We start from the raw sequence: 21,026 nt of genomic DNA, 5'->3' as shown, positions 1-21,026 counted from the left end.
GGGGGAGGGGCAGAGAGAGAGGGAGACACAGAATCGGAAACAGGCTCCAGGCTCTGAGCCATCAGCCCAGAGCCCGACGCGGGGCTCGAACTCCCGGACAGCGAGATCGTGACCTGGCTGAAGTCGGACGCTCAACCGACTGCGCCACCCAGGCGCCCCCAAAATTCAGTATTTTAAACACTATAGAATTTAAAACAAAACTATAATCATGTAAGAGTTTTAAGTAATTTGCTTAAATATGGCTATTGAAAGGATTAAATGACATGGCAGTGAAAGGACTTGTGAACAGCCGGGGGTGGTCTATTCTAAAGGCCAATGGTTATTCAAACCACTCTGTCAGCTTATAGGTTGGTTAGAGCTAACATTCTCCCCTGGGTTGAGCACTCTGTTCATATGAGAAAATATTTTCACTTTTACACTTATACGTTCTTAAATTGTTGATTTACTACTGGTAGGTCTCTCCTACTAGACTTTAAATTCTGCAGTAGGTACTATCCCACTTTTTAAAAGTTTCCTCCTGCCCTCTTTAATTTGTCTTTGTGATAAGAATACTTAACATAATGGTCTACCCTCTTAGCAAATTAAAAAAAAAAATTTTTTTTTTAATGTTTATTTTTGAGAGACAGAGCATGAGCAGGGGAGGGGCAGAGAGAGACACACACAGAATCTGAAGCAGGCTTCAGGCTCTGAGCTGTCAGTGCAGGATCCGATGCAGGGCTCGAACTCCAGAACTGTGAGATCATGACTTGAGCTGAAGTCAGAAGCTTAACCGACTAAGCCACCCAGGCATCCCCTTAGCAAATTTTTAAGTATATGATACAGTATTATTGTTAACTAGTCCCTTTCCTATAAAGTTGGTCTCTGGGACTAAATCATCTTGTATAATTGACCAAAATTTATCAGACTTTGCTTGTGAGGACTCTGCCAAGTCCTTCTGATTTGAAAGCTTCATTAAAACAGATCACCTGTTTTTCAGAAATTTATATTTGATAACTTCCAGTTTTTCCCCTCCCCCAGCCCCTGGCCACCACCATTCTCCTCTCTGCTTTATGAATTTGACTGTGTTAGATTGCTCAGAAAAGTGATATTGCATAACATTTGTCCTTCTGTGTTTGGCTTATTTCCCTTTGCCTAGTGTCCTTCAGTTTCATCTGTGTGGTCGCAAATGGCTGGATTTCCTTTTTTTTTTTTTTTTTTTTTTAAGGCTGAGTAATATTCCATTGTATGTATATACCACATTTTCTTTATTCATCTGTTGAAGGGCACTTAAATTGTTACCATATCTTGGCTATTGTGAACAGTACTGCAGAGCAACAGGGCAGTGCAAATCTCTTTGAGATCCTGATTTCAGTTCCTTTGGATATATACCTAAAAGTGGGATTTTTAAGAAGTTCTTGCATGTTTTAACATTATTCATTTTTCCTTTTTTTATTATAGTGTTTTTAAGTACAGAGCTTCAAGCTTTACAGATACTACAGAATAAGAAACGTAAAAATTCTCAATTAGATAAAAACAGTGAAATTTATCAAGAAGTTGAAGCTATCTGTGATACTCTTGGTGTACCCAAGTCAGCAACTTCTGACATTCCGCTTATGCTAAACCAAGTGGAATCAAAGGTATTGTATTTATTTTTCATTTCCCAAAAATGGAACTAAATGCTAACATGTAAATGTACTGAAAATGAAAATATTTCCTTTAAGATGCATTCCATTTCAAGAGAAGTTTATCTTCCTGTAAAGTAAATTTTGGATTCTGAGTTCATATGCGTATGTGACTTAATTTGCCAATAGCTAATATTCAGGAATCAGATCTTAATGAGTGTGAGGGCCTTTAGGCTTTGCAAGAGTATTCTGTGGTAGAAATCACTTTGCAAGTTAAAGGATCCCTTTCCCAAGTAAAGTTAGAATGTAGTATAATGAAAGAAGTAGAGTAATCCAAAGTTGAAGGCAAACTACATTTTTAAAAAAATGGATATTGTTAATAGAATTGTAATGTAGTTGGCTTTGGCAGTGAGCAATCACAATTTCTGGTGGATAGGTGTTTAGGAAATCTTTGTTGTATAGAAAATAAATGAATGAATAAGTGTCCTGATGTAGTTAAAAACAGCCACAAGCTGTGTACCTCAAACTTTGTGAAATTTTCTCTTCAATTATTAAACTCCTCTTCTTCCCTGTTGAGCCACATATTAGAGAGAATGCTACCCTTGCAGTCCAAATTCCAGCCTATTTCCTAGGATTCCTCAAGGAGAATAACACAGGATTCATTTTAAAGGAAAAGAACGTTCTTACTCTCAAGAACAGGTTAAAGCTCCATTTTTATACATGCTGTGTTATACTAAATTCTTGGATAAAATATTCCTGCATTGATAATTTAGGAACTGAAAAGATAAAAAGATTTGTCTTAATTGAACATAACAGAATTTTGGTGTCATTAAGATGAAAACACAATTTTAAAAACATTTTTTCTTTTTGTGGAACCTGCAGACCAAAGAATAACTGTTTTTGAGTCACTCAAAAGCGTTATGGAGTTAACAAGTTACTCTTCAATGCTTTTCTCTTTTCCTCTGGATTAAGAATGATCTAGGGTTGGCTAGAATGTCTGGGATAATTTCACCTTGAGATAGATATCTAGGCTTTTTCTAATCTTCCTGTGCTTCTACATATTGATCCCCAAAAGGCTTTTCTTTTTTATGGGTCTCAGTTACAATTAAAAATATCCCTGAACCTGTTGTTTCTCTACTTGAAGTAGGCTATGCATAATGCCTACGTTCAAGTGCTGGCAGGCTAATCTGAAGGTAGTTGCTACTGTGGCCATTGTGGCCAAATATTTTCCTAAAAGGACTTTGTTCTCCATTCCTTATTGAATATGCTTTGTCACCATTGGGAAAGAAAATTAGTGTTTTCTAACTTGAAGCTGTTCAAGTGTGACTCTAAAGTAATTATAGTAATATTAATGGCAAACATATACATATACATTTACTAAATGTATTAAATGTTTACATATAATAATTCATTTAATTCTCACGTCACATATAATGAGGTAGTTGCTATTATCTACAACAGCCATATGAGGAAAGTGAGGTGCTGAAAGTTGGAATAAATTGGACAAGCAAGTTTCTAAGTAGTAGAGGCAGACCTGAAGTTTAAATACAGGCAACCTCCAGAGTCTGTGCTCTTAACTTCCTCTCTATTTGAGTTGAACTCTCAAACTTACTGAAACTGTTGTCCAATGTTGAAATCCTGGGAATGGAACTGAGCATGATTACATGTAAGAAGTTATAAGTAAACATTCAGAATCCCTCTCGAGTGAGGAGTTACAACTCAGACTTTTAGTAACATATGAAATAATCAAAATTGGAGGTGTTTGCAATAGTTGGGAAATCTACAGAAGTTGAGTATCTTAAGAAAATAAGTTAATTCTTTATAATAAGTAAGAAATGTATTGTAGAGTAGATTTGCCACGAAGCTAATAGAGCTTAAGCTTTGGGGCCTCTCATTTGTACAAGCCTTTCTAAGCTAATTTTTAAAAAAATAGCTTTCTCAAGGTAGAGTTTACATGTCATAAACTTCACTCGCTTAAAATAGATAAATGAATTTTATTTAGAGAATACAACCATCATCAAAATCTAATTTTAGAACATTTCCATCAGCCTCCAAAGAAACCTTCTGTCCATTTACAGTCACTCCCCATTATTACCAGCAGTTTCCAAGTTAATTTTGTGTTCCCTTTTTTTAACTTTTTCTTAAAGAATGCCCTTAACATTAAATAAGCTTGATATTCCTCAAAATCTGAACTGTCTTGATTGTACCTTATAACTAAGAAACTGTAGATATATCATTCTGTTTTGAAATTGTTTTTAGATAATGAAAATTTCTTCAGTTAGGGTGAGCCCAACTTAGGCTATCATTTCTCAGTCGTTTTGTTCGGGATAAATTACTGTTATTGGAATGGCTGATATTGCTAGAGCAAAAACAAATGTCTAATAACTTCTTTACTAAAACAAAAGTGTTGCAAGTAGTTCAAATTAGTGGCTTTGCAAAAGTCATGAAATGTGTATGTGGTGACTATAATTTAGAGGACTTGCTCTCTTGCGTTTTGCTGAACAATGAAACCAGAATGCTTGCACTTGGCTTGTATACAGAAGCATGCATAAGAGTGTGCCATTTCAAGGAGAAGCTCCCCAAATTATTTCACATAAGGCCACACAGATTCTCATAGTAAAACCTTTCAGTAGCTACTTCTTTAGTCGTCTATATACATTATTTCTTATTCTGGAAAAGAAGATACTCTGCACTGTGCTGATATTCTTTCCTAGTGTGTGAAGGTATATTTCATTTATTTTACTTGAACATTTCACTTATTCTTCAGCATTCAAAACAGCATTTTAAGGATAATGTTGTTTTAAATTAGGGATATACTTTTTCACAATCTTTTATATTTACTTTTAGGTGAAGGATATTCTCTCAAAAGTCCAGAAAAATCATGTGGGAAAACCACTGCTGAAAATTGATTTAAATCTGGAACAGGCGGTAAAATACCTTGCTTTATTCGCTTTATGTAATTCAATTAGTGAATATGACCTAATTTTATTAGTGGACACCTAGATTTTACGGTGGGTAGCATACCTTTATTACTTTAGAGAATTAAAATGGATTGACATCCTAGAGTAATAGGTCCTGACATTTCAGATTATTAATTGTCCAAGAGTATAGATAGCACCCAGTATGTTAGCATAGTTGTGATTAGAAAAAGATAGTAGCTCAAAAGCCAACAAGGTGGAAATTTTTGGCATTTTCTTTCCTTATTGGTCCAGATCACTTAGCAAGTAGATGCTTTACTTAAAACGCTTGATTGAAGATGAGGTAAAGTCTCCCAGTTGTAGAGTTTAATTCATATGTTTAGTATTTCTGAATATCATAAATGTTCTCTCAGATACTCTTTATTATTCAAAAAATTTACCAAAAAGTCTCATGGGATCAGAAAATGGTTACCACGTACAATATCTTTCGAATCAGGAGGTATTGACCACAGTTTTCAAATTTCTGTGTATACAGAGTGTAAAGTTTATGATTTTTGTTTCTGAATTCTTTAGGAACAACTAGAAAGAATTAATGAAGCTCTTTCCTGTGAATATGAATGCCGCCGGCGGATGTTGATGAAACGATTAGATGTGACAGTGCAGTCCTTTGGTTGGTCTGATAGAGCAAAGGTAGGGCTGTTTTCTCATTTGTGTCCTGTAGGTGGTACTCTGTGACAGCTCTTCAGGCTGCACTGTTTGTCATTATGTAATTGTGCCACATTTGCACTTACCACTTACTCTGAAGCACATGCCCGGGCCAACTACTGCTCTTACATAATGATCCTAGTCTTTTGTAAATCCCTGTTTGCAGATATCTTGATTTCTTTCCAAATGTTTTCACATTGATTTTAAACTACTACATGTTGTGATTTATGCAATGATAGGCATAAAAGAAGGGGTGTCATATGAGGCAGTGAGATAGATACAGTAAACAACCGGTCAAGAAAGGAGACCATCGGAATAGGTGTAGGTAGTGCTGATGCCAGAACAAGTCTTCTGAAAGGTGTTGTAAGGCTCTGGACTGTGTTCTGGTTTAAGAGGAGGTTGGATGGTGGGGGCATTCCCAAATAATGGATTTATCACATAGCTTTCTAGAGAGCTGTCTCCCATCACTCCCATTTTATGCCTTTAAACTGTATTCAAGCTTCGTCTGGGTACCCTGCCCCACTCTGCATCATAGTCTAGAAATTCTCCAGACAGTAAGCTGGGACAGTTAATAGGGCTTGCATCATTTGCGTCCCCTGTTTCAGGGATTACTGTTCTGTGCTCCTTCATGTCCAGTGTGTGGAAATCACTAGTTCACATGGGTTGTCCACTTTTGTTTCAGGTGGGATGGTAAATCTGGTGCCTCTTACTCTCACATATCATACCATCATCATCGTCGTCATCGTCATCATTATGTTTTTTTGTATTGACTAGGCAGTTCTACCCCATGTTGTATCAGCTGGGGCACTTGTGCAGCTTCATTCAGCTGATGCTGGGACTGGGCTGGAATATTCAAGATGGTTGTCTCATAGTGTGGGTTCTGCTGATTGTTGGTGTGCTTTGCCTGTCTTGGTTCTTAAGTGGTCTCTGTTTCTACGTGGTGTTTTGTATTGGTTTACTATGGCTGCTGTAACAAATTAGCATACACTTAGTGGCTTAAATAATGAACATTTATTCTTATAGTTCTAGAGATCAGAAGTCCTAAAATGAAGGTATTAGCAAGGTTGCATTCCTCCAGATACCATAGGGGAGAATCTCTTTCCTTTGTATTTTCTAGCTTCTTAATGCTACCTGCATACTCGACTTAATGCTACCTTGACTCGACTCGTGATGTCATCCTTTTATCTTCAAAACTAGTAGTGTAAGATCTTCCAGTCTTTCTGTTTCCATTGTCACATCACCTTTTGTGTCTCTCTTACAAGTATTCTTGTGATTATACTGGGCCCACTCACATAGTACAGGATAATGTTTGTATCTGAAAATCTTTGAATTAATCACATCTACAGCTGTCAGGTAACATATTCCAGGAATTAGGATGTGGACATCTTTAGGGGAGCTGTTTTTTAATTTACCACACACCTCATCTTCCTTACCACTATAGGAGGTGATTTTTCTGAATCCTTGCATTGTGAAAATGTATTTATTCTCTTGTCACATTTGATTGATAGTGTGGGTAAATATAAAAATCTAGGTTGAACCTATTTTTCCCTAAAAATACTGAAGGCATTGATTCATTGTTTTCTAGTGTTTCGTGCTACTGGTGAGAAACCTGATGTAGTTCTGTGTCCTTTTGGATAACTTTTAAAATTTTTTCTTGGGAAACTTTTGGGCTTTTTCTTTAGCTTTGGAGTTCTGAAATTTCATAGTAAGGGTTCGTATGGGTCTTTTCCATTCATTGTGCTAAAACAGTAAATGGATCTTTGAATGTATAGACTCTTATCTTTTATATTTTTCTTCATTAATCTCTTTCATTTTGTTTTATTTTCTCTTTCTGAAATTCTTATTAGTCAGATTTTGGACATCCTGTATACATCCACTTAAGTTGCTTTATTTTTTCTCCCATTTTCTATCTGTTTTCCTTTTTTGATACGTTTTCTTAGAAATGCCCTCAATTTTATTTTGTATTTGGTATCGAATTTTTGTTTCTGCCATCATTTTTTAATTTCCAGGGAATCTTTTTGATTCTGTAGTTTTCCTTTTTTTCTTGTTTTATGGATGTATTATCATCTTAAATAAAAATGAAAAATTAAAAAAAAGGGTCTTAAATTATCTCTGTTTCCTCCAGCGTAATTTTTTATTGGTTTTTCTTAGTCTCTTGCTTATGGTGGTTTTCCTCAAATGCAGGATGGTTCTTGGTTGATCATATTAAGAGCAAGACATTGAAAAGCTGTGTGCTTTGCTTTTTAGATTTCACATATAAGTAAAATCGTAGGGTATTTACCTTTCTCTGTCTGGCTTATTTCACTTAGCATTAAACCCTCTAGATCCACTCATGTTGTTGCAAATGGCCAGATTTCATTCTTTATTATGTCTGAATAATATTCCATTATTTGTTTATATATATGTGTATACGCACAATCTCTCCACATCTTTTTTTATCCATTCATCTATCAGTGTCCCCCGATAGGTTGCTTCCTTTTCTTGGTTATTATAAGTAATGCTGCAGTGAACATAGGGGTGCGTCTGTTTTTTCAAATTAGTGGGTTTTTTCCTTTGGGTAAATAGCCAGAAGTGGTATTACTGGATCATATGGTAGTTCCTATTTTTAATTTTTTGAGGACCCTTCATAATGTTTTCCACAGTTTCTGCACCAATTTATGTTTCCACCAACAGTGCACGAGGGTTCCCTTTTCTCCACATTGTTGCCAACATTTTTTATTTCTTGTCTTTTTGATAATAGCCATTCTGACAGGTGTGAGATGTTATCTCATTGTGGTTTTGATTTGTATTTCACTGATGATGAGTGATACTGAACATCTTTTCATGTGCCTGTTGACCATCTGTAGGTCTTCTTTGAAGAAATGTCTATGTAGGTCCTCTGCCTTTTTAATACGATTTTTTTGGATACTGAGTTGAATGAGTCCTTTATATATTTTGGATGTTAAACCCTTATTGATAATATCCTTTGAACCATACCTTCAGTAGGTTGCTGTTTAGTTCTGTTGATTTCTTTGCTATGAAGAAGGTGTCCTCTTTGGTGTCATCTCATTTGTTTATTTTTGCTTTTGCAGTCCTTGCCTGGGAAGACAGATCGAAAAAATACTGCCGAGACTGATACCAAATAGTTTACTAATTGTTTTCTTTCAGGAATTTTATGGGTTCAGGTCTTAATTTAAGCATTTAATCCATTTTGAGTTTATTTTTGTGTATGGTGTAAGAAGATAGTCCAGGTTCGTTTTTGTACATGTAGCTGTCCAGTTTTCCATTTATTGAAGAGACTGTCCTTTCCACATTGTATATTCTTGCCTTCTTTGTTGTAGATTAATTGACCGTAAAGCATGCATTTATTTCTGGACTCCCTATTGTGTTAAGATGATCTATGTGTCTGGTTTTTGTACTACCAAACTGTTTTGATTATTATAGTTTGTGTACAGTTTAAAATCAGGGAACATGATATGTACAGTTTTGTTCTTTTTCACAGTTGCTTTTGCGAATTGGGGCCTTTTCTGGTTACGTAGGAATTTTAGTACTATTTTATAGTAGTGGTATTCTGGTTCTGTGAAAAATACTGTTGGGGTTTTGATAGAGATTGCATTGAATCTGTAGATTGCTTTGGGTAGTATGGACATTTTAATAATACTAATTCTTCTGATTCATGAGCATGGTACATCTTTCCATTTATTTGTATTCAGTTGCTTTCATCAGTGTCTTGTAATTTTCACTGTACAAGTTTTTCCCCTCATTGGTAAATTTTATTCCTAAGCCTTTATTCCTAGGGTTTTGATTTGTTTTTTTATGCAGTTGTAAATAGAGTTGTTTTCTTAATAACTCTTTCAGATAGTTGTTACTAATATATACAAACAACAGATTTCTTTATATTATCATACAACTTTACTGAGTTCATTGATTAGTTTTAATAGTTTTTTGGTGGAGTCTTTAGGATTTTCTGGATACAATATCAGGTCATCTACACTTAATGACAGTTTTGCTGCTGGTTTCCAGTTTGAATGCCACATTTTTTTCCCCTCCTTGCCTAATTGCCCTGGCTATTAAATTATCCATCTTAGAGGGCAGTCTTTCAGCTTTTCACTGTTGAGTGTGATGTTTGCAAAGGTTTGGTCTTATATGGCTTTTATTTTGTTGAGGTATGTTACCCACTGTGTTGAGAGTTTTTATCATTAATGGATGATGAATTTTGTCAGATGTTTTTTTCTGCATCTGTTGAGATGATCGATCATATGATGTTTTCTTTCTTTTTTTTTTTTTTAGAAAGAATGTGAGAGAGTGTATGTGTGAGAAGGGAAGGACAGAGGGAGAGGGAGAGAGCATCTTAAGCAGGTTCCAGGCTGGGCATGGACCCTGATGCGGGCTCAATCTCAGAACTGTGAGGTTATAACCGGAGCTGAAATCAAAAGTCAGATGTTTAACAAACTGAGCCACCGAGGCTTCCTGCCCAATCATAAGATTTTCATCCTTCATTTTGTTAATGTGATGTGTCTTGTTTGATTTACAGATGTTAAACCATCTTGTGTCTGTAGAATAAATCCCACTTGATTATGGTGTATATTCATTTTAATGTAGTGTTGAATTCGTTTTGCTAATCATTTGTTGAGGAGTTTTGTATCTGTGTTTATCAGGGATATTGGCCTGTAATTTTTTTGTTAGTGCCTTTGTCTGGTTTCAGGGTTATGGTGGCCTTGTAAAATGAGTATGGAAACATTCCATCCTCTTCAGTTTTATGGAATAATTTGAGAAGGGAATGATGATTAACTCTTTGAATGTTTGGTAGAATTTAGCTTTGAAGCTATCTGATCCTGAACTTTTTTTGTTGGGAGTTGTTTGATTCCTGATTCAACTTCATTGCTAATAATCAGTCTATTCAGATTTTCTCTTTCTTCCTGACTCAGTCTTGGAAGATTGTATGTTTCTAGGAATTTATTAATTTCTTCTGAGTTGTCCAATTTGTTGGCATATAATTGTTCAATAATCATCTCTTAGGGTCCTTTGTATTTCAGTGCTACCAATTGTAATTTCTCTTTCATTTCTTAGTTCTGTTTGGGATATTTTCTGGATGAGTCTGGCAAAAGGTTTTTTTTTTGGATGAGTCTGGCAAAAGGTTTATCAATTTTGTTTATCTTTTCAAATAACCAGCTCTTTGTTCCATTGATGTTTTCTGTTTTTTGTTTTTTGTTTTTAATCTCTAATGCATTTATTTCTGTTTTGATCTTTATTATTTCCTTCCTCTGTTAACTTTGGGCTTTGTTCTCCTTTTTCTAGTTCCGTTAGGTGTAGAATATTTGAGGTTTCTCTTGTTTTTTGAGGTAAGCCTTTATTGCTGTGAACTTCTGTCTTAGAACTGCTTTTGTTTTATCCCAAGGATTTTGGAATATTGTGTTTCCATTTTCATTGTCCCAGTATTTTTTTATTTTTTTCTTTGATTTCTTTGTTGACTCATTGTTTTTTTTTTTTTTTTTGTAACACGTTTAATTCCACACGTTTATTTTTTCAGGTTTTCTTTTTTTTTTTTTAATGCTTATTTATTTTTGAGAGAGAGAACGAGCAGGGGAGGGGCAGAGAGAGAGGGAGACACAAGATCAGAAGCAGGCTCCAGGCTCTGAGCTGTCAGCACAGAGCCCAATGCAGGGCTTGAACCCACAGACCATGAGATCATGACCTGAACCCAAGTTGGATCTTAACCAACTTAGCCACCCAGGCACACCTCCGATTTTCTTCTTGTAATTGATTTCTAGTTTCATGCTGTTGTGGTTGGAAAAGGTGCCTTTCAGGACTTCAGTCTTCTTAAATTTATTGAGATTTCTGTGGCCTAACATGCCATCTGTCCTGGGGAATTTTTTGTGTGCATTTGAAAAGAATGTATGTTCTGCTTTTTTATGTAATGTTTTGTATATATTTATTAAGTCCATTTGGTCTAATGTGTTGTTTAAGGCCATTGTTTCCTTGTTGATTTTTCTATCTGGATGATCTATCCATAGGTGTAAGTGGGGAGTTAAAGTCCCCCACTATTATTGTGTTGCTCTCAACTTTTCCTTTTATGTCTGTTAATATTTGCTTTATATATCTAGGTACTTTCTTGTTGGGGTACATAAATATTTACAAATGTTATATCCTTCTGTTGGATTGACCTCCTTTTCATTGTGCAATACCCCTGTTTATCTTCTGTTATGGTGTTTGTTTTAAAGTCTGTTTTGTCTGATAAAAGTATTGGTATCCAGTTTTCATTTCCATTTGAATGGAATACCTTTTTTTATTCCATCACTTTCATCCTTTTTTATCTTTAGATCTACAGTGAGTGTCATGTAGGCAGCATATAAATGGTCCTTGTTCTTTTATCTGTTCAAAACGTGCAGGTACCTTTTGATTGAAGAATTTGTTCCATTAACATTTAAAGTAACTATTGATAGGTATGTACTTAATTGCCATTTTGTTAATTGTTTTCTGGTTATTTTTATAGTTCTTCCCTGTCTTCTTCCCTTGCTCTCTTTCCCTGTAGTTTGATGCCTTTCTTTAGTGTTAGGTTTAGCTTCTCTTTGCTTTATTTTTTGTGTATCTATTAATAAGGTTTTTGGTTATGGTTACTATGAGTTTCACATATAACCTGTATATATAGTGGTCTATTTTAAGTTGATGGTCACTTAGAATATGTTAATGAATGCATACTCTGCCTTGCCACCAGTGTTTTATGCTTCTGGCATCATATGTTGTGTCATTTTATTTTATATATCCCTTAACTAATTATTGTAGTTATAGTTGTTTTTACTACTGTTGTCTTTTAGCTTTCATACTAGCTTTCATACTAGCATTATAAGTGGTTGATCCACTCCCTACCTTTATTATGTAATTGCTTTTACCAGTGAGATTTTTTTCTTTCATATATTTCCTTATTTCTAGTCATGGCCTTTTATTTCTACTTAAAGAATCCTTTTAATGTTTCTTTTGGGATCTGGCAAGTGTTGATGAACTCTGTTAACTTTATCTTGTCTGGGAAACCCTTACCTCCCTGTCAATCCTGAATGATAACTGTGCTGGATAGCATATTCTTGGTTGTAAGTTTTCCTTTCAGCACATTGAATATATCATGTCACTCCCTTCTGGTCTGCAAGCTTTTTGCTGAAAAATCAGCTGATAGAGTTATGAGAGTTTCCTTGTATATAACTAGTTGTTTTTCACTTCTTGCCTGTAAGTTTCTCTCTTTATCTTTAACTTTTGATATTTTAATTATCAATGTGCAATGGTATGGATCTCTTTATTTGGGTTTTTCTTTGCTTCCTGGACCTGAATGTCTGTTTCCTTCCCCAGGTTAGGGAAATATTCAGCCATTATTCTTTCAAATAAGTTTTCTTGCCTGTTTTTTCCACTTTTCTCATTCTGGAACCCCTAGAATGTGAATATTAGTACATTTGATGTCTTGGAGGTCCCTTAAACTATCCTCATTTTTAAAAGTTCTTTTTTCTTTTTGTTGTTCTGATGGTGGTGATTTACAGTACCTTATCTTCCAGGTCACTTTCTGTTCTTCTTTATCATCTAATATGCTTTTTGATTCCCTCTTTTTTGTTTCATCTGTTGCATGTTTCAGCTCTGATTAATACTGTCTTACACTTTTGAACAGTAGTACTGTCTTACACTTCATCCATTCTTCTGAGTTTGATGAGCATCTTTATGCCCATTGACTTTGAACTCTGTTTCAGATAACTTCTGTTTCATTAAGAGCTTTTGTTGAGGTTTTGTTTTGTTCTTTTTTTTTTAAGTTTTGTTTTTTTTTTTTTTTGTTTTTTTGTTTTTTTTTTTTACATTTATTTATTTTTGAGAGACAGAGTGAGACAGCGCACGAGTCGGGGAGGGGCAGAGAGAGGAGACACTGTATCTGAAGCAGCCTCCAGGCTCTGAGCAAGCTGTCAGCACAGAGCCTGACATGGGACTTGAACCCATGAACTGTGAGATCATGGCCTGAGCTGAAGTTGGGCACTCAACCGACTGAGCCACCCAGGCGCCTCTGTTTTGTTCTTTTATTTGGAATATATTTCTGTGTTTCCTCATTTTGTCTGACTCTGTTTCTATGTGTTGAGCAAATTGGCTACCTCTCCTGGTCTTAAAGGAGTGGTTTTATATAGGAGATGTCCGGTGGGGCCCAGAAGTGCACTCCCTCCTCATCACCAGAGCCACATGCTCAAGAGGCATTTTCTGTGTGAGCTACGTATACCTCCCTATTCTAGGACTCGGCCAGTGGGTGAGGCTTTCAGTGGGGTGCCAGCAGCATTAGCATGTTAGATTGAGAGTTCCAAGATGGCACCTGCTAGCATCAGCACTAGCAAAGTAGAATGTGATCTTCAAAAGGGCCCCTGACGGTGTTTTCCGTCTCTAGAGTGTGTCTTAGCAATTGCCTGCCTGTCTGAGCAGCATGAGCCCTCTAAGAGCAGGTTCTCTGTTCCCTGTAGCTCTGTGGTTTTCCTGGATGTAATCTCTGTTTTGAAAGTCTGGCTTTGGGGCTCTCTTCTCTCTTGTGCAGGATCTAAAGGTTGGAGTACCTGTGTGGACCTCCAACCCTTCACTCCTCAGGAAGAAGTTCCATGTTTTTGAAATTCTTTCCTGTCTGTGGATTGCTGTGTTGTGGTGTGGGTTTTTTCCCCCCTCTGGGAGGTGGGGAGGAGGTCTCTGCCACTTTGATTCCTCTTAGTCCCTCCTTGTGGAGGCTCTGTTCATTCAGTTTTCAGGACTTTTTTTGAGGGAATTATTCTATATGTAGTTTCATATTTGTTTTGACCAGTGGTGGTAGTGAGTTCAGGATCCTCCCGTGCCACCATCTGAACTGTCCTCTGAGAAACATTTGAGCATAGGAATCATAGAATAGCTATAAGGCAGAGTTGTAGAGCTGTCATTCATGTATTTTCTTTCAAAAAACATTTATTCAGCACCTCATATGTGTCAATCACTATGGGAGGTACCAGTTTTATAAATTTAATAGTTTGTTTATATATTGGGTCTTCAGCTTAACCTGATAGAATTTTAATGATGAAAAGGAATTTAAGAATATAAGGAAAACTATGAAATGTAGTGCACTAAAAGGATCTTAATATACTAATTTAGGATACTTTCAGTATGGACCTTAAGTTTACACAGAAATCCAAAACAAGTTGTTTTTTTTTTTTTATTTTTTTTTAATGTTTATTTTTGAGAGAGAGAGAGAGCATGAGCAGGGGAGGGGCAGAGGGAGACTGAGACACAGAATTTGAAGCAGGCTCCTGGCTCTGAGCTGTTAGCACAGATTATGACCTGAGCTGGCAGGCTCAAAAACAACTTTTGACAGGTTGTTTTCTTTGAACATTTGGAGTGGCATGGACTCATGGACACGTTGACTGTTTACTAGCCTTCATCTTGGGGACTTTGAGAAAATATGCCTGTAGGAAGTAACTTGATATTTATCTTCTCATCTTGGTTTTTTTTTCATCATGTTTTAGGTAAAGGAGGTTGTGTTTTTGTTCTTTATTCCTTAGTTTGGATGATTTTTAAAAATTCTTTTTCTTAGGGTCAGCTTGTCTTTTCATTTGATCCTTTTCAATTGATTATATGAATACATGCATTGGACCCCACGTTTTCTTGTTAAATTTAACACATTATTATTATTTCCCCCCTATTTCATGTGTCTGAGATTGTCGAATGACTCATAAAATATTGTTCTACAGCATTTAAACTCTGCAGGATATTTTATCATCTAGGTATACTCTGTTGGTATTGAGGTTTTCTTTAATTTTATCTGCTTGACCCTTAATGAAATCCTTGGAGCTGAATATTTGTTCATGTCCATGATACATTTCTAAAATGGGATTTTTTGATGAAATAATATGTATAAGTAGATTTTAATATTTTTGATGCATACTGCAGGGTTGCCCTTCAGAAGGATTATATATATTAGTATGGATAATCTGATTTCTTTTCTCTGTTATTTTGTTAGTATTGAGATAGGACTGTGAGTATAATTTTATAGTTTGCTTTTTTCACTGAACATATTGTGGTCATTGTCCTGTATCTCTAAAAGTTTTAATACTCTTTTTAAGTTAATTTTTAATTTATTTCTTTTTTTTGAGATATGATTCACCATCGTAAGGTGTACATACGGTTCAGTGGCTTTTAGTTTATTTACTATATTTTTGTAACCATTACTACTGTCTAGTTCCAGAACATTTCCATCACCCTAAAAAGAAACATGTACCCTTTCTCTGGCAGCTGCCACTATGATCTGCTTTCTGTCTCTTTGGATTTACCTATTCTGACAGTTCTTATAAGTGGAATCATACACTATGTGGCATTTTATGTCTGGCTCCTTAGCATAATGCTTTCAAGATTCATCCGTTGTTTTTGAATATAACAGTACTTCCTTTCAGTATCCTTTTTATGGCTGCATTATATTTTATCATATATTGATGCCATAGTTAATTTTTTTATTTTATACATTTTTTTCCTGTGTTAATTGCTAGGAATATTAATATATGTAATTTTTATTTGTAAATTTCGAAGTATATTCCTATGGTGGATTCCTTAGTGGAAGTTTACTGTGTCAAAGGTTATGACTCTTTTTAAAAAAAAAAAAATTTTTTTTAAGTTTATTTTTTTGAGAGAGCGAGAGTGCAGAGCCTGACACAGGGATCGAACCCACAAACTGTGAGGTCATGACCTGAGCTGAGATCAAGAGTTGGATGCTTAACCGAGTGTGCTACCCAGGTGTCCCAAAGCTTATGACTCTTGATGCTCTTGATTCACATGGCCAAATTGTTTTCTGGAAGGTTTTTATGAATTTAAACTCCGGCCAAGAGAGTAAATGAAATTTTGTCCTCACTTTAGTTTCTTTAATATTTAGAATATTAACAGTTTGATTACTAACTTGATGGTTAAAAAAGACTAAATTGTTTTAAGTTGTATATTTTCATTATTAGTGAAGTTCAACTTTTTTCCGTAAGCTTATTAGTCATTTGAATTTCCTCTTGTTTCGAAATCTCTTTTTGTCTTGTCCTTTTTCCCCTTTGGGTCTTCCTGTTTTCCTTTTGATTGAGCTTTTTATATATTAAGGAAGTTAGCTAGTTGATTTATTTGTGGAATATATTTACACCACTTGTTTTATGTTTTTGATGTATAGAAATTTTAATCTTTATAATATAGGTAAGTTTTTCAATTTAAATTAAAACTTGAAACACTGAACTCTTTAGTGTATTTGGAATTCTCTGTTATATGGTATGCCTTATTACTGTTCCGTTGTTCAACAGTTCATTCCAACACCATTTAAAAATTAATCCATTCCTTTCTCACTGATTTTTTTTTTTTACCCCCTTCCCCCATTTCTCACTGATCTTTGGTGCCTCCTCTGTCATTTCTTGCATTCATATATTTATGAGGTTCTGAATCTCATTTGCCTATTTTGTTTCATCGGTCTGTTTTTACCCCAAGTCCCATTTAGGCTGAGGTAGGATAGTGTATTGTTATCTCTACCTGTGCCTGGGGTAAGGCAGGGTCAGCTGGACCCAGGCACAGCTGGGACTCTGTGTATTTTGGGGGAACTGTTTAAGCTTTCCCGGTCTCATTTCTTTTTCCATCTGCAAAAGGGGATAATAAAAGCAACCATTTTTTAAAAGGTATTTTAAGAATTAGAAATGATTATTAAGTGGACAGTATCCTGGCATATTTAATAACTACTCAAGGAATGTTAGCTGTTAAGACTGATGATGATATATCACATATTAATATTTAGCCCTCTTTCAAAATTCTTTTAGTTGTATTTACATATATAGCCTCTGGATTAACTTTACATTCCTTTTTTCTCCCCATCCTATCACAAACCATTCCAGTAGGATTACGATACATTTATAAGCTAATGTGGTGGGAAAATGACATTACTCACTGTCCCTATCCATAAACTTGGCATTTCTCTCTATTCATTCAAGTTTTCCTTTTGTTTTTATAAGCTTTACTTAATGTCTCCTTCTTAAAGGTCCTATAAGTGATTTTTGGTTAAAGTTATTTTTAGCTATTTTGTTATTAGCTATGGATGGAATCTTTTTTTGTGTGTTACTTTTTTAATGACTTGTTATTGGTAGTTATGTGTTCTTTAGGGATCTGTTGGTCTGTTTTTTTCATTCTGCATACAAATATTGAGCTATTTAATATTTTGCTCTTTTCCATTTCTTTGCTTGTGCATGATCTCTTTTTTTTTTTCTTTCTGAAGACTATGATTTATTGTTCTTTCACTGAAATGGTCTTTGGTTCCTTTTCCCCCCTAACTTTGGTTATTTAGGTAAAAACAGATGACATAGCAAGAATTTACCAGCCGAAGCGTTATGCTCTATCACCGAAGACAACGATTACATTGGCACATCTACTTGCTGCTCGTGAAGATCTATCCAAGATCATAAGAACAAGTAGCGGCTCCAGCCGAGAGAAGACGGCATGTGCCATTAATAAGGTTGGGTTTTCTTTTCAGTGCAATGGAGAATGAATTTATAATATCCTCATTTGATGTTTTTACAGATTTTAATCCATTTTTGTTGTGGTAAACTCCTAGAAAAGAGAGTGGTGAAAGCATTTCAGTTCATCTAGGCTTAGTTATGTTTTGTGTGTGCATGTTCATTTGAATTTCTGGATTCATAAATTAAGCCACAGTTTTATTTGAATTGGAAGAACGAAGAATTGTTTTTGTCAATAGCTTTAGCAAGAATTAATTTGCCTTCTAAGAATGTCATTTTTTTTTTTTTTGGTCAGTAAAAATGTGTAGTATTTAAGTACTAACAGATTCCTTATATACTTGGGAAGGAAGGAAGAGTACTTGCTTGAGAGTCATACAGATCAGGATTCACATCCTAGCTGTATCATTTGCAGAGAGAAATCACCTTGGGCAAGTTACTGAGTGTTTTGGAGGTTCCATTTTCTGATTCAGAGTATAGATCCATTTCTCCAACACTGCTTTTAAACAAGCTCAAAGAGACCGAATCTTTTACTTTACAATAGCAGCAATAGTGACAAACTAATCTAGATTTGTCAGTTTGAGTGGCATGTATGGCAGAGTTTATTACAAAAGAGCAAAAAACCAGAAGGGATTTGGGCAATTTTAAAACATTGCTCCTCACTCGGTATAGTGAAAAAACTATTCTCTATACAGGATGTCTTGCTAGAGGTATGGTTTGTATGTAAAGTTAGTTATTGCTAAGTTAGTCACCAGTGTTTGTTCCTCTCTCTTCCATTTTAGATCAGTCTCCTCTAGCTTCTGAAAGTATTGTCTTTAAATATGTTACTTGGGGCGCCTGGGTGGCGCAGTCGGTTAAGCATCCGACTTCAGCCAGGTCACGATCTCGTGGTCCGTGGGTTCGAGCCCCGCGTTGGGCTCTGGGCTGATGGCTCAGAGCCTGGAGCCTGTTTCCGATTCTGTCTCCCTCTCTCTCTGCCCCTCCCCCATTCATGCTCTGTCTCTCTCTGTCCCAAAAATAAATAAAAAACGTTGAAAAAAAATTAAAAAAAAAATGTTACTTAGTATCTTCTATCAGGCAATGATCTAGTCTTGCCAGATTAAGAGTTCTACTTCTTAAGTTACATTGTCCATCTCTTTTCCAAGTTTGTAGTCTAATTATTTGAAGGCAGTCTTACCAGTTCTTGCAACACTGTCCCCATATAGCCATCCACATAGCATGTTTGATGGTGAGACCAATGAGAATAACAACCAAGAAAAGCTCTTTTTCATTGATGATTGGGACATTATTGGTGACTTTAAAAGAGTGTTTGCATTCTTCAAACTTTGGCCCATAGTAAGGGTGTTGTACTTTTTGTTTTTTGTTTATGACATAAATTACTAAAACATGGTTTTGATTAGAGGATCAATGGAAGTAGAACCCAGTTGATTTATAGGTCATTTTGGTTGAGGCATTTACTGTTTTACCTTCTTTCCTGAAAGAAACTAGCATGAAGCTAGTTTCCTAGCTTCCTTCCTCACCACTGTCTGTTTTTCTTTATGGGCATATCAGGTAGCTCCTTTATACAGAAGGCTGGGGACTTAAACCAAACTCTTCCCTGACTTATCCTTCAAAGTATTATCGAGCATGGTTAAGAAAGCCTAGTTAAGTCTTTATTTTCTGTATAATAATATAGTAACTAGTATCATCATTGAAAGTTTGTGAGGTTAAGTTTCAAAGAAGGGAATAGTTCATTGAGAATCCTTTTATCTCTGGAATAATACCTTGGGTAATAGTCATTATATTCCTCTCTGACGTCTCATTAAACCCACATGTCACCATATATACTTCATACTTTGTTAAAATGTGCTTAGAATATAGTCTTTTATTGGATAACCCATGACCAAATGAATGGCAGTGGAAAGTCCAGAGTTGTTGTATAGATAGGAAGTTAATTAATAGGGTGAATAGTTTACGTATATTGAAAGTGTTCTGCTTAAAATATTTTAGTGTGGTGGGTACCACATTTGTTACAAAAAATGGTTAAACAGGGTGCCTGGGTAGCTCAGTCAGTTAAGTGTCTGACTCCTGATTTCAGCTCAGGTTATGATCTAATGCTTGTGAGATTGAGCCCCACATCAGGCTCCACACTGGGCAGGGAGTCTGCTTAAGATTCTCCCTCTCCCTCTGCCCCTTCCCTGCTCATGCATGCACATGCATGGGCTCACTCTCAAAAAAAAAAAATTTTTTTTTTTTGGTAAGCAAATTTAAATAAGGAGAAATTAACAAAGCTCTTAAGTTTCTGAAATATTCCCCAGATTATTTAAAAATAATACCATGTTGTGAGGAATTTTTCACATATCACATTTATATTTTCGATATTAATCTGTACTGCATGTCTGATACTTCCACGTCCTTAAATGTTTGGCTTCTGTTTCTTTATGAGAAGAGTAAGTTCAGTACCACTTAAATCCTTTATCTAAATTGTAACTTCTAAAATATTAGAAACTGAAAGACCATGTTTCTTCACACAGGTGCTGATGGGAAGGGTGCCTGACAGAGGAGGAAGGCCAAATGAAATTGAACCGCCGCCCCCGGAAATGCCCCCTTGGCAAAAGAGACAAGAAGGCGGCGGAAGGGGTGGTTGGGGTGGTGGGGGTGGTGGGGGTGGTCGAGGAGGTAGTGGGGGTGGAAGAGGTGGCTGGGGAGGTGGAGGAGGTTGGGGAGGTGGTGGGGGAGGAGGAGGAGGTGGCGGAGGAGGGTGGGGTGGAAGTGGGGGAGGGGGCGGTAGAGGAGGAGGTTTTCAAGGCAGGGGAGATTATGGCGGGAGGGGAGATTATGGTGGAAGAGGAGGAGGCTATGGTGGAAGAGGAGGGGGCTATGGGGGACGAGGTTATGGAGATCCGTATGGGGGAGGTGGTGGTGGATATAGAAGGTATTAAAAACCACCAAAATTAGATAGCAGTGCTTACTTCTTGGTAGGGACATTAGGTGTAGTGTTCTAAGTAACATACTTGAATGTCAGCTTTCAAGTAAACACCATGTTAGCTTCCTTGTTATCATTCTTAAATTGGGTTAATATGTAAGAGCATTGTTTTTATACTACCATTTGATCTCTTAGACAAAGTGATGATTTTTCCATATTCTGTGTACCCTTGAGCATGTCTTTTTAAAAAACAAAAAATGAACAAAAATTATTTTTAAAAATGTAAATATTTATTACCATCAAACTTGGAAAATGGAAAGTATTTTATTGTCATGATTGAATTTAGATTGTTACCCGTATTTTATTCAGGTTTGAAACACATAAATTACCCCACTTGTAATGGAAAGGAATATAGACTATTGCCTCATCTGTA

General features: G+C 35.9%; 1 protein-coding gene across 1 annotated transcript in view; it reads left to right on the top strand.

Moving 5' to 3' along the window:
• FAM98B (family with sequence similarity 98 member B) overlaps window positions 1-21,026 on the top strand; it is a 36,734-nt gene extending 15,708 nt beyond the window's left edge. The window contains exons 4-8 of the mRNA XM_047862148.1: window positions 1,438-1,616; window positions 4,449-4,529; window positions 5,093-5,209; window positions 17,523-17,690; window positions 20,202-21,026. Coding sequence (XP_047718104.1) covers window positions 1,438-1,616; window positions 4,449-4,529; window positions 5,093-5,209; window positions 17,523-17,690; window positions 20,202-20,609 — 953 coding nt within the window. The 3' untranslated portion in view covers window positions 20,610-21,026. The remainder of the gene's footprint in view (window positions 1-1,437; window positions 1,617-4,448; window positions 4,530-5,092; window positions 5,210-17,522; window positions 17,691-20,201) is intronic.

This window comes from Prionailurus viverrinus, chromosome B3 (genome assembly GCF_022837055.1).
Source record: "Prionailurus viverrinus isolate Anna chromosome B3, UM_Priviv_1.0, whole genome shotgun sequence".
Classification (NCBI taxonomy): domain Eukaryota; kingdom Metazoa; phylum Chordata; class Mammalia; order Carnivora; family Felidae; genus Prionailurus; species Prionailurus viverrinus.
Note: the sequence above shows the minus strand (reverse complement) of the source record. Positions and strands in the feature narration are given on the sequence as shown.